At 39.6% G+C, this 12928-nt stretch overlaps 1 protein-coding gene across 1 annotated transcript; it reads left to right on the top strand.

Annotated features, from left to right (window-relative positions):
- crybb1l2 (crystallin, beta B1, like 2) lies at positions 1 to 4420 on the top strand. Its single transcript, XM_085277897.1, has 6 exons — positions 1 to 175; positions 951 to 1051; positions 1468 to 1586; positions 2065 to 2197; positions 2308 to 2450; positions 3652 to 4420. The coding sequence occupies exons 1-6, from the start codon at positions 1 to 3 to the stop codon at positions 3821 to 3823; spliced, it is 843 nt and encodes a 280-aa protein (XP_085134023.1). The 3' UTR covers positions 3824 to 4420.
- The last annotated feature ends 8508 nt before the right edge of the window (positions 4421 to 12928 follow it).

The following is a 12928-nucleotide window of genomic DNA, read 5'->3' as shown; positions in this document are numbered from 1 at the left end:
ATGATGGGGGTATTTCTATTCTGTGGGGGCTGTGAGCTCAGCGAGTTTGTTTCTGTGTCTATAATCCCCTCTCTCTGGGCGCCAGCATATAAAAGCGACGAGGGGCCCCGCGCACTCTCACACAGACCACCAGTCTCAGGCCTGAGTCTACTCCTTTACGCACACACAGCCACAGGTAAGACAGTGGACAAACATACAGAACAGAACAGAAAGATAGAAACTTTTCACTAACCCAGAGGACAAGCTAGGAAGCTAATTATAACTGAAGTTAAATGTTGGCAAAAATGTGATTTTTCTTTTGTACGCAGCCAGCAGCTGTCAGTAAATGCACTTGGGCATATTCAGAAAAAAGCACTGGAGTTTAGAAACTAATGTTTACATTTTAAATTCCAATGGGGATCTGGGAATCAAGCTGGTTTCACAAATGCAGCATTGAAAGTGCAACATTTCAGATTCAGAGCCAAGAAAAGCTTCAACCTACTAAAATCTGCTTTTGATGAGTGTTTTTTTTTAGCTTTTGTTCTGAAGTAGATCTTAGTTGTGTAAAGGTTTTTGGGACATTTTCTGATTGGTTCTTTTAATGCCGATTACTTTAACACACATGTGCCAGCTTTGTAAATGCAGCATGCTTAGAAACTGTACAGAAATGACTCAGGATGTATGAATCTTTGAACCTTCTGAGCTGAGGGCATTCATTTTTTCTAACAGGAAGGTAAAAATAACGAATGTATAAAGAAAAGAGTCTGTAAAGAACAACCCTCATTTTTGCTATTTTTGGTCATTCCTAATTCAACTTCAATCAGGATCAGATGAACATGTGAAAGCTAAAGGTCTTGTTTACTGAATAACAAATCATTAGACCCTATTCTTAAGTAAAGATTTTTTTACAACCTCTTAGTGTGACAGTAAAAGTCAAACTAGAGCTATAACAGCTTCTTTTTTTATCCCAGTCGTCATGTCTGCTGGAGGAGAGAAATCCAAGTCAGCTTCCCAGACTGATGGGAAAGCAGCTCAGACCAAGACGTCTGAGATGGGCTTAACATCTTACAAGGTACAGTATACACACACACACACACACACACACACACACACACACACACACACACACACACACACACACACACGTAAAACAGATGATTAAACATCACAAATACAGCATACAGTATTTTTCACACAGTGGGAAGCAGCTGGCCTCACACCACTGTAACAGTTTACCTTGTGAGCGGACGTCTGTTAGCGCGACCTGCTGGTTCTTATAGCTCTTTGAGGGGGTGGCTGACAACTATAACTGACAGAAAAAACCCCCAGTGTGTTAAATCACTGTGGAGGTAGCTGTCATAAAAACATTGGCACTTCATCTTTATCTCCCCGTGTCACACTTCCTGCTTCATATATCTTCCCTTGAATCTGAACCTACCTCAGTGACCTCCACTCCTATTTTCTTTGCTCCCCACTGCAATCGTTCAGATGTGGGTTTACGACCAGGAGAATTTCCAGGGCCGCTGTATTGAGATCAACGCCGAGTGCATGAACGTGTGTGACTTGGGCATGGACAAGGTGCGCTCCCTGCGTGTCGACTGTGGGCCGTAAGTATTCCGATTGCGTGCTGTGAGACGTATACACCCACATGTACTAGTGTGGTACCCAGCAGCACCCACACTCCTCTAAGAGAAGAGCAGGTGATTTAACAGCTACACTCCACCATTATGTGACATTTCCCCACTTTGCATTTGGCATTATGCTGATGCTTTTATCCCGAGTGATTTTGCAGAGAGTACAGCAATGCAGAGAACTTTGGCTGCTAACATAATAAAGCACACAAAGCACAAGTGATGGAAGTATGTCAGTTAATAAAAGAAAATATAAGCAAGGAGATAAGGAGTAGTGCAACAAGGGACACATTTAAAAATCAAAGCAGCAGAGGCCAAGATCCTATAAGATTTTTACAAGCTGCACACTCCTCAAGAGGAGTCAGCTCATTCATTTGAGTGTAATCAGTGAGCTGACTCTTCTTGAGGGACGTTCAATGATCACTCTCCTTCCTCTCCTTTTCCCCGTCCTCAGCTTCGTGGGTTTTGAGCAGATGAACTTCTGTGGAGAAATGTTCATCTTGGAGAAGGGCGAGTACCCCCGCTGGGACTCTTGGAGCAACTGCCAGAAGAATGACTACCTGCTGTCCTTCAGGCCTGTCCGCATGGTGAGTCCTATGTTCCAGCCACTCAACTGGTGGAAGTTTGCTCTACTTTTATTTGCCTTCTTTACATCCTTATTCTCTTTTCCTCCTTCCTCATGCCCGCCACCTCGCAGGATCCCGAGAAGCACAAGATATGCCTGTATGAGGTTGGAGAATTCAAGGGCCGCAAGATGGAAATCATGGATGATGACGTTCCCAGCCTGTTTTCCTATGGTTTCACTGACAGGGTGGGCAGCATCATGGTCAGCTGTGGAACGTGAGTAGTTTGTGAAATTACAACATCTTATTGCATTTTTCCAAAGAGTTAAATGAGTAGAATAATACCACTCTGTAGTGTGCTAAATATGAGGCTAAAGCCAACATCCAGCTAGCTTAACTTTGCATAAAGACTGGAAACAGGGCTTAAGCTAACCTGGATCTTTTTTGAAAGTAATAGTCAGCTTAACAGCACATGCAAAGCTCACAAATTAACTTGCTATATGCTATGTGATTCCAACAAAACCATGAAACATTGGTATAAAACAAGAGTTTGTAGTTGTGGGCCTGATTTGGGTGCAGCAGCTCCAACAAGCTTGCTGTCAACGAGGTAACAAGCTAGCAAAGCACCTCATAAAACTCAGCTTTCATGAAGTTTTTACACTTCCTATTCTTTTAGAATTCAATAAACAATGTATAACATCTTAATTGGCGAACCTTAACAGTCTGGGGGTGTTTTTTGCAAGTGTGAAAGACCAAGACTTGAACTGTTTCAAGCCCCAAATATGAGTGCTATCAGCCTTGTGAACAAACAGAAATCTAGAAGACCTGCTTTTTCTTTAAGGCTGACTGTGAAGCTGTAACTCTGCTACCTTTTCCAGCCTTCTGGTTGATAAATCATGCATTTTTCAGCAGCACTGACCACAAACACCACACTCTGCTTTTGCAACAGCTGCGTCAAAAAAAGTCCAGCTCCTTTTACCATTTCTACATCGGTGGCGTCATTCTTAAACTGACAGAAACAGCACTCTGTCTGGTAATGTGCTCAGGAATAGAGGCTTTTTCATCAGCAGCTACATGAGGGTGTCACGAACGTCAGCAGCTCCATGTCTCTGTCTGCGCTCCCAGAGGCGTGGCAGCCACCGTACACTGTTGTTTTATCTGCTGTGATTACTTTATTTGGACTGCTACCCGCAGTCTCCAAACAGGCAGCTGGAAGGCAGACGAGTCTGTGCTTTAACACCTAGAAGCATGATAAACAGATCGATGACATCATTTGTTCGATGTTTACTCTCTCTAAATTATTAGCATGTGTCCTTCTAGCATCTTTCATCATGTTTCTCACTTGTCTGCTGTTTCTGTTTCACCTCATGCTTTTTTGCTGCCTCACATTTTCTCTGCTGAACAGTTGCTGTCCAACCTTGTAATCCCTCTCTATTATTCCCTATCCTTGCCTCTCTTCTCCCTTTTTCTCTCCTCAGTTGGGTGGGTTACCAGTTCCCCGGCTACCGTGGCAGCCAGTTTCTGCTGGAGAAGGGTGATTACAGGCATTTCAATGAGTTTGGTGCCCGCTGCCCCCAGATGCAGTCCATTAGGCGCATTCGTGACATGCAGTGGCACCCACACGGCTGCTACACCATGTCCTCCAAGTGAAACCCACCGAGGGCGAGGAAGAGAGGGACTGGAGGAGAGGCGGAGGCCGAAGGCGGGCACAGAGATGGAGGTGGAGGAGGAAGAGCAAAGAAGGAGAGGAGGAGGGAGAGGGTGTAATAATGTTTCCCCTGTCCTTAAATCTCTTGACGGTTTGAGTGCAGGATGGGGGGAGTACATTAGGTTGTTATTTATAGTTGTGATTTAGCGGCCAATGAAAAGTTATTCAAAGTTTAGGAGGAGATAATTACGATAACCACAGAGACTGCTTCTCATAATAAATGCTCTCTCCATTTTTGTTCTTCCTCTCTCGCTGTCTCCATTTGTCAGCCTCTGGCTCCCCACTCTCCTCTCTCTCCTCCCCTCCCTCCCTCTCTCCCCTCACATATATTATTCCACATCTCACCAACGTCAGCGCTCGCTCGACCTGTCAGAGCCTGACTGAAGGGGTACCAGCGTAGATTTCTGTTTGTTTGTGTGAACGGGGCACTGAGACAGAAGAAAACAACCACAGAGACAAATGGCGGTGACTGCTCTTTGCTCAGATCCTGCTACCACACCAGCCTTAAACCCCAATAAATCATCTCACTACCTGCTTTACTTGGAATGACATTTTATTCAACAGACTTTTATATATATTTAGCAAATGCACAAAAAAACTGAACCCAGCATGAGACCCTGTTATATTTAGTAAAAACAGATCCTCAAATTAAAGCTGCTACAATCAATATTTTTTCGCCGTCTACAGAGGGAGCAACACCCCACAGCAGAATCAGCTGAGTCATTGTCTACAACTCTGTGGAGCCTTAAAGCACTCTCATGGCTATCATGGAACTATTTATCATAGCTGATGAACACTGTGCTGGATTCAATGGCTAAAGAGCCACAAAAGAACAACAGGGAGACTCAATAAGTATCAGCTAACTTGTAATACATTAGAGTGTTTCCAAAATAAGTCCTGTGCATTTGCATTTGCCACTCGTGTGTATAACAAGGGAACTCAGCGTGTAATAAGCACACCAAGTTAATTTTATTTGGTTTAAACACAGCTTTACTGTTGCTATTGTGACTCGTTTCTCTTAGCCTCGAGTGGCCCAAGGGATGTACGCATGCCAATTAAAGCTGGTTTTCAGGAATAGTTAGTCCAGGGAGTCTAACTAATTTTAGTCCATGAGCCTAATAATATCATAATACAGCCTATTATGAAAACGTCCACATTTAATTGACTGCACATTTAAATATACTGCCTGAGATTTCTTCAGAACAATCTGACTCATCTTAAAATGGATCCGTCATGTCCATCAACATGTTTTTACTCTTTGACTCTGCTAGAGTAGCTCTGTATCACTCACAGTTCAAAATAATCACTATTCTGTTCACATGTGCACTGGTGCAGCCTCTCGGTTCTTCTGTGCCTGAAAGCAGCTCATCTATTTCTTTAGGAAAAGTTGGTTCTGACTGGTTGTCCTTTGTAAACAAAAAGTTTGAAGAACAAGTTGGTGGAAGTTCTGTGATCAAAGTCAGAGATGTGAACCCGGGATATTATCATTTTAAGGAAATCTGCTCCATCGTATAAGGAAAGAAGAGGAAAAACAGTCCACTGTGATTTTCAGCACACTAAGTCTAAATAAATTGTCATTCTCTTTCTTCACTTTCTACACATCATCCAGCATGGCCAGATGGACTCTTGAGTGATTCAGTTCTTCCATCTATATTTGACATAACTGCTGGTCCAGCACACCTAAATCTTTGAATAACCTTTACAGAGGTTATTGGAATCAGATGTACAGAGATTTTAGCTTCATTACCACTTTGTTTCAGAAACCTTTGTGATGCCAGTATGAAATGTTGGCAATTGACGGAGTTTAATTTGTTGTCATTTGAAACCTGAGGTATATTTTTGTCACATGGCTAAAGGAAAAAGAGCCAAGTTTGGAATCGGGAGGGATGCAGGATTTAACAAAAATCAAGCTATTTAATTAGACTGCTTTATATACTCACACACTACGGGCTAATGGGGATTAGACAACTGGGAGGAAATGAGATCAGGTGTACACAATCCACATAAAAGACAACTAGATAACTAGTTGTAAGACAAACTTCAAAAAATGGTGGTTGCTGCATTTGTACATCACATACAACCTGATCTCAGATCTCCAGAAGTGTTTGATCATGCAGCTGAGAGGGAAAATAACAAAACAGGAAAATAAACTTTAGATCTGAGTTGGCAAGAGAGGGTTATCAATGTATCAATATTAAAGAATCCCTTCATATTTTAAGAGCTAAAAAACTTGGTTGCGGATCAGAAACACGGTTCTGTGCTTCTTTTTGATTTTTAGCTTTTCACCACAGAGTGGTGCATCTGCACAGTTTGACAGATGAAAGCTGTTTTCAGATTAATTTGCTGGAAGTAGAAAGTTTTTCGGAGCTCCCCTATAATAAGACAAGTATATGCGAGCAGGAGTCATTCAAGGGATTGGAAGTCGATCCTGCCCCAGTTACCAACTTTCTGAAGTGTAACGTGGATAGTTGAACCTGTGCTGCTCTCTCCATGACGTAAGAAACATTCGCAAATATATTTAAAACAGATACATTTGCGTATTCATAACATCATTGAGAGAGGACCGAACATTAAAAAAAATCCTCTTCTAACTTATTTAAAACAATGTTCATGCACGCTGTAAAGTTCAACAGCTCACTTGTGTGACTTGCAAACTAGAATGTTAAACATATTTAGTATCTTGGACTTAATAAATGTTAAAAGCTATTTGTTAAAATTCCCCACAGACTCACCTTTTTAAAATCCTGAACTAGAAAACTAGAAAAACAGGTGACATTACAGCACATGAGACTTAAACGATACACTGCCAGCACCCGACCACTGCAAACCACAGGAGGCAAACGAATGCCCTGTGTCCATCTTCCCATGGATCAGAGCTATTTTGGCATCACGGGGGAGACGTTCACAAAACTGGGTGAGACTTTAATGCTGTGGCTGATGGCTCTGTTATTAAACACCACACCAAAGAGTCTGCCTTTCTCAGAAAATCAACTTTTCTTGATTCCATAAACTCCAAGTAACTCAAAGAATACAGCATCCCAATAAATCTGTTACTTTAGAGAACATCTAGAGGCAATTTACAGTTTCTATCCCCAGTCCACCCACTGTGTATTCACCCGGCATAATGCCTGCTCCAAAGATGCAGATTTAATTTGTACTGATGGAAAGCAATTTGGACCAATTTGTTATTCTATAAAAGAAAATCAAAATCTGTGCCACCGCAGCACTCTGTCTACAGCAGCACTTTAGGTCTTTCTCACCAAAGAGATCATTAATGGCCAGCTGTGCCAACGTCAGCACCAAAGACAGATATGCCTGCATTTTAGCACATCCTTTTCCATTTGTGATAAATTATGCAATGCTTTCTTCTTCCCCTCAAGCTTATGAAATATTCATGATACCAAACTCCATCATTCATGATGTAATCTGCACACGATATCGATGCTTTGCGGTTTATCAAGGGAATCATCAATGAGATCAATTTTATAGAAGAGGGCTTTTGTATTGCTGAGTGTTTGAAATCATGCAAATATAATAAGGCAGCTTTCAGTAAACAGCGTTAGGCTATTATTCAATCACTATTAACCCAGAAATGATAGATATCGTACAGAAATATCTCCCTCCATTAGTTTTCACCACATCCAGCCCATTGATCATTGTTCTACTTTCTATTAGACACCAAAATTTGATTATTGACACTAATGACACAATCTAAAAGGACAATAGCTAATATAGCACAATGGAATTTTGAAGTAATTTGAAGCTTATTTATAGTATTGGGGTTCTTTTTCTCTCCTTCAGCACTACCTTGTTGAAAAGAGAGACAGTTTCCATTCACCTTTCTTTGCAGTCAAAATAATGCTGTCTAGTTGTATGATCATAAAACATGCAAGAAGTCCTTAAAGTTCAAACACCTGCACATTCTGATGAAATCCAGCGTGATGCACCTGCAATCCTACTCTTTGAGGCCTTCAGTTTTCACTTATGGTTGATTAAGTGTCAGACAATCGTCTGGCTGGGGCGTCGTGTCTTGTATGTTTGATTTGTCTATTATTAAACATATACAAGGATTTTTTGTTGTGCAAATGCTTATGTGTCTGCTTTCTTTAAAACTGCAAATGTGAATTTTAGGTTAAGCGCCCAAGTCAGGTTCAGTGTTTCATTCCCAGGTGACTATATCAGTTGTTGTGCAGGGCTGCATATGCTTTGCAGCGCTGCACAATGAGTCAGTGTTTGCTGTTTCATATCATTCATAACATGGCTTTCATTTCAAAAGTGAGGGCTGAACCAACAATGATAGGATGCAGTCAAAGAGTGGACAGGAATGCCCTCTTTAGCAGGCCCACGAAATCACTGTCGAAATATGTCTGAGCTAAGCCAACTGGCAACCTCCGGGGTTCAAAAATAAAGACAGAGCAGAAGTGCCAAAGGCTGGAGTTCCTCTAAAGACCACTTGAAAAGTGAATCAGTCCCCATAGATTATTATGTTAAACAGGATTAAAAGCAGGTTTACACACGTTGTTTCTTCCTCGTAACAGCTGGCAGGTGAGTGCATTTGTTCTCATGTATGTGGATGGCAGTAAAGCTTAAAGTGTGGGACAGGGCTGCTTTGATTTTTGGTGCCTCCCAAATATCAGCCTGGCCATGAAGACTGGATGACAAGGCAGATGTGCAAGACGAAAGTTTCAGTAGGTTTATCTTTGAGACACACAGTACAAACTAATCTGAGCAAAGTTTAACTAATTTGTAGTTTAAATTTTGATCATTTGATCAAAGTTTGATCATCATCAGACTTGTCTCGTGTTCTATCATTGAAAAGTTTTTAAAGTTGATTATGTGCATCTCTGAATTCCTGCAGTTAACAAGTGGAGATTATGTTTCAGAATTTCAGGAGCGGGACTATGCCTCCAAACACGCTCCTTCCGGCTGTCATCTATATAGGTTCCCCCAGTTCTGCAAGTCGATCTTTCTCGTTTATGTGCCTGAAAGTCGTCAGAGGGATATGTTTATGTTCATCTTCAAAGGTCTCGTGGCAAAGATGCCTTTTTACATCACCTCTGTGCTAGGCTGGTGCTCCAGGCCATATCAGACTCAATGTACTGACTGGCAATCACTGCAAGTGTGGACTGAGCTTGGAAAAACTGCTTCCATTTCTTTATGCTTCATCTGTTAGAACCTCTTTTAAAAGCACCCTAATTTATGTTTGTCATTACAAACCATTTAGCTTATTTCGTCACACTTTCAGCTTTATTAATCTTGTATGTTTAATAATTATATCCTTTTTTCATATTTGCATTTTTATTTGTACTTATTTGGCCATGAAATGTTTTTTGTTTACTGACTAATCACTTTAGGTAATCATTTTTGCTGAAATGATCTGGAGCACTGATTAAAATATCATATACATAAACAGTGTGTGTTTATTGGAGAGGGATTTAGAGTAACTCTGAATGAAGTATTAAGACACGTTCAGTCCCTGAACTTAAATTAGAATCCCTGAGGTTAAATTTTAAAGGGTTGTGGGTTGCAGACGCTCGTTAATAATTCATACATTTTTGCATTTCAAATGTCATCACTGACTGATTCTGGGTCAGAGTTGGAAGAATTTACTCATTTCTGAGTTTTTCATCCTAGTTGCAACAACAAAGCCTTCTGAAGTGGGAGCTGCTGTTATTCATTCTTGCTAGATTCAAAACATAAAGAGACGAAACAAGGTCACAATATCAAAGACAGTAAAACTAAAACTAACGACACAGTAAGTCGTTTTCTGAAAGATGACTGAGATTGTTTATATTTTAAAGAATGAGTCCTTAAATGCTCTCCATATTTCAGACATTTTCAGTATTATTAATGAATTTACTAGAAGAATATTTGCAATATTTGCAATAATTAAAATGTAAAACGGCTGCAACTGCTAACTAAAAAAACAACTGTTAGTGGGTAGACTCATACCCTGGCCTTAGTGGCCTTAATTGAATATATTAATTTGTAAAACCAGAGTTTTTAATGTTTTGGATTTTTTTTCAGGGATTTGACTCACAGCTACACATCAGTTCTCAATTAAAATGTTTTCTAAAATACTGAAAGTCACATCTTAGCGAAGACACTAACAATAACATCATGTTTTCTTTTTTTAAATAACACTCAAAGTTTTTCCTTTTTCATACATAGGCCCACCAAGGTTGTCATTTTTTCCACTTCTTTTTCTCGGAACTGCAGAGTGGCTGTAAATACATATTTTGACATCATTTTCAATGTGCAAAGATTTCTGTGAGAGATCAAAATAACTCTGCAGCACTTCGGCTTCCTGGCATCTGCCTTAAAACATAATCTTTATTATTAAGAAACGGGAAATGTTAAAAATAAGAATGGTTTGCATTTATATAGTGCTTTTCACCCAAAGTGCTTTACAATTCCACTATTCATTCACTCTCACATTCACACACTGGTGATGGCAAGCTACAGTTGTAGCGCAGACTGACAGAAGCGAGGCTGCCATATCGCGCCATCGGCCCCTCTGGCCATCACCAGTAGGCGGTAGGTGAAGTGTCTTGCCCAAGGACACAATGACCGAGACTGTCTGAGCCAGGGCTCGAACCGGCAACCTTCCGGTTACAAGACGAACTGCAAACTCTTGAGCCACAATCGTTAAGTCTGTACAACAACATGCTTCAGTGTACCAGTTTATTTGAAATACATTTAAATATGCAATTCTTAACACATTAATCACATTAATCAAGGACAACTAACTTTTAAACCAACTTTAGAAATGAAATATACAAAAACAATAACTAAGTTCATATAAAGCTTCAAAGAAATTGATCCTTGCTATCCAGAATTAATGCTTTTGAGATAATTTTTTATCTTATACCCTCTTTTTATCCTTAATACAAAGGCATAAAGTATAAATTTTTTTTAAAATGCAGCCAATGCATTAAAAAAAAGTTTGAAAAGCTGAATAAGTTTAACGAGTGGACAATCTGGACTGTACAGGAACTATGGGTGAAGAAATTCATAGCCCAAATCTTTCCTTTTAGAAAGATGGACTGAATTTTATGTGTCAATATTATCAAACACATTTTTAAAAAAAGTTTTCTAACTTTTATAAACCAGATTTTATGGCAGCCACAAGATTCTCCTTTCATAATCTGATATGTGTAAGGTTATTATATGTATCAGATATGATATTTCAACATATTAACTAAAAGAAAACCTACCAATGGGCAAAACTGATCCATGTGTAGTCAACTCTTTATAAAAGATTCATATCAGTTTGAACCTAACTTAATAACTAGTTTACAAACACAAAACTGCTTTAGGCATGATGTTAAGAAGTCATTGTGTTGCCTAGCAACCACCTGACAACATACTAATTGTAAACAATGCTATAGCATGTGCATGCTCTAGAGAAATAAAGCTCACAAATCAAAATACAAAGACAAACATTGCAACAGAGAAGGAAAATTGCTCCAGTAAAGTCCCCAGTTTTTACTCCCTGGGAAACAACATGACTTAACAAGTTTAATCTATTATAAAATATTTTAGCTCACCACTGGGTGATTCCAAATAAATAACAGTGCTCTTCTATCATTCTGCCTTTCAGACTCTTATTAGTGCAACCTGCCTTCTCCCCAGCTCTGCCTCACCCTGGTCATTCAAAGCCTGATTCAAGCCTCCATTTTCATCTTCACCACCATTAGCAAGACTCCAAAGGGTCCTGTCCTAATTTCTATAACTGCTGGGACTCCTGCTATGTTGGTTCATTAGAGTCTGATCACCAAATAGATGATTGATCATATTCTGTATGACAATAAAATATGTTCAGTTCTTCCAAATGACCTTTCCTTACGTTAGGGACAGATACCTTTATGTGAAAATACTACTCACTGACATGGTCGACTCTGCCAAGCCCTGCCCACCTGGTAGTTGATGCTTTCCTTTTTGCCTTAAGTGCCTGATTAAAAAACTAATTGCTTTGTTACTCCATTAGTAGCACCTAAAGCTGCTTTACTTTCCCTGAATTTAATATAATGCAGATTAAAAAGCAATTACAAATAAGGACCTCTGGGGCATGAATAACAAAGAGACATCAGGATGTCTTTTCCTTATCTGTCTTCACTCATCCCTTAGCCCCACGAATGGATTAAGCTGTCAAGTGAAAGTGGTCATCTATTTGATTAGTCAATCCACGGTGTTGGCTATGAGCACATTCACGTTTACCAGTTGATTGCAAGTACTTATATCTTCTAAACCTTTAGTCTATCAAAACTGTAGACCTTATTACTAACCACACACTAAGGTTTGAGGGATCTTCTAACATGGTTTCCCCCTGAGAACTAATCCATTAGTAAGCAGTGATTCTGTACATGTCATCTTGAACCTAACATTCTGTGGAGCAGGTTAGGTTGGACATTTACTAATGCTGCAAATGCAGGTTTGCTTGTTAAAAGAAACATTGAGAAAAATTTATGTTTATAGTCATTTTTGGAACTAGTTATTCTAAAATATACATTTACCATTATTACATTTGTTTTTATAAAGTTCTCTCCTGAAGCGGCCATCAGGAATTATTATATCATATGTTATTATATGAATGCATATTGTGCAATCAATGGAGAATTCTCAGAATGAATGAATGTAGCACAAAGTCATCACCACACTAACATGTAGGTGGAAAAAGCAACAAAAATAGCAAAAGCAATGGGAAGAAGTTTTCCAGCTGACTGAAAGTGAATATATCTCCACGTAAAGACACATCCAATGAGCTCAATAAATAAGCTCTCTTTGAGTCGTTTTGGTTTAATGTTGAGAAAAATTGTTTTTCCTGGGAACATGAAAGACTGGAGACAAGTGTGAATCCTCATCTGATGGATGAGTTTTTTCTTGCAGTGGCTAAATGGCTTCATAGAGTTATTTTAATAAGTGATGATGCACTTTCCTCATATTTTTAACATTCACTCAAACTTCTATGTAAAAAAGAGTCATACCCATTTTTACCAGAACACATTTCCTTGCAGACCCATTCCAGAAATAAACACTCTTGTTTT

The sequence above is a fragment of the Mchenga conophoros genome, linkage group LG6 (genome assembly GCF_057382185.1).
Source record: "Mchenga conophoros isolate Kocher_MC1m ecotype Shallow Benthic linkage group LG6, M_conophoros_male_GT1.1, whole genome shotgun sequence".
Taxonomy (NCBI): Eukaryota; Metazoa; Chordata; class Actinopteri; order Cichliformes; family Cichlidae; genus Mchenga; species Mchenga conophoros.
Note: the sequence above shows the minus strand (reverse complement) of the source record. Positions and strands in the feature narration are given on the sequence as shown.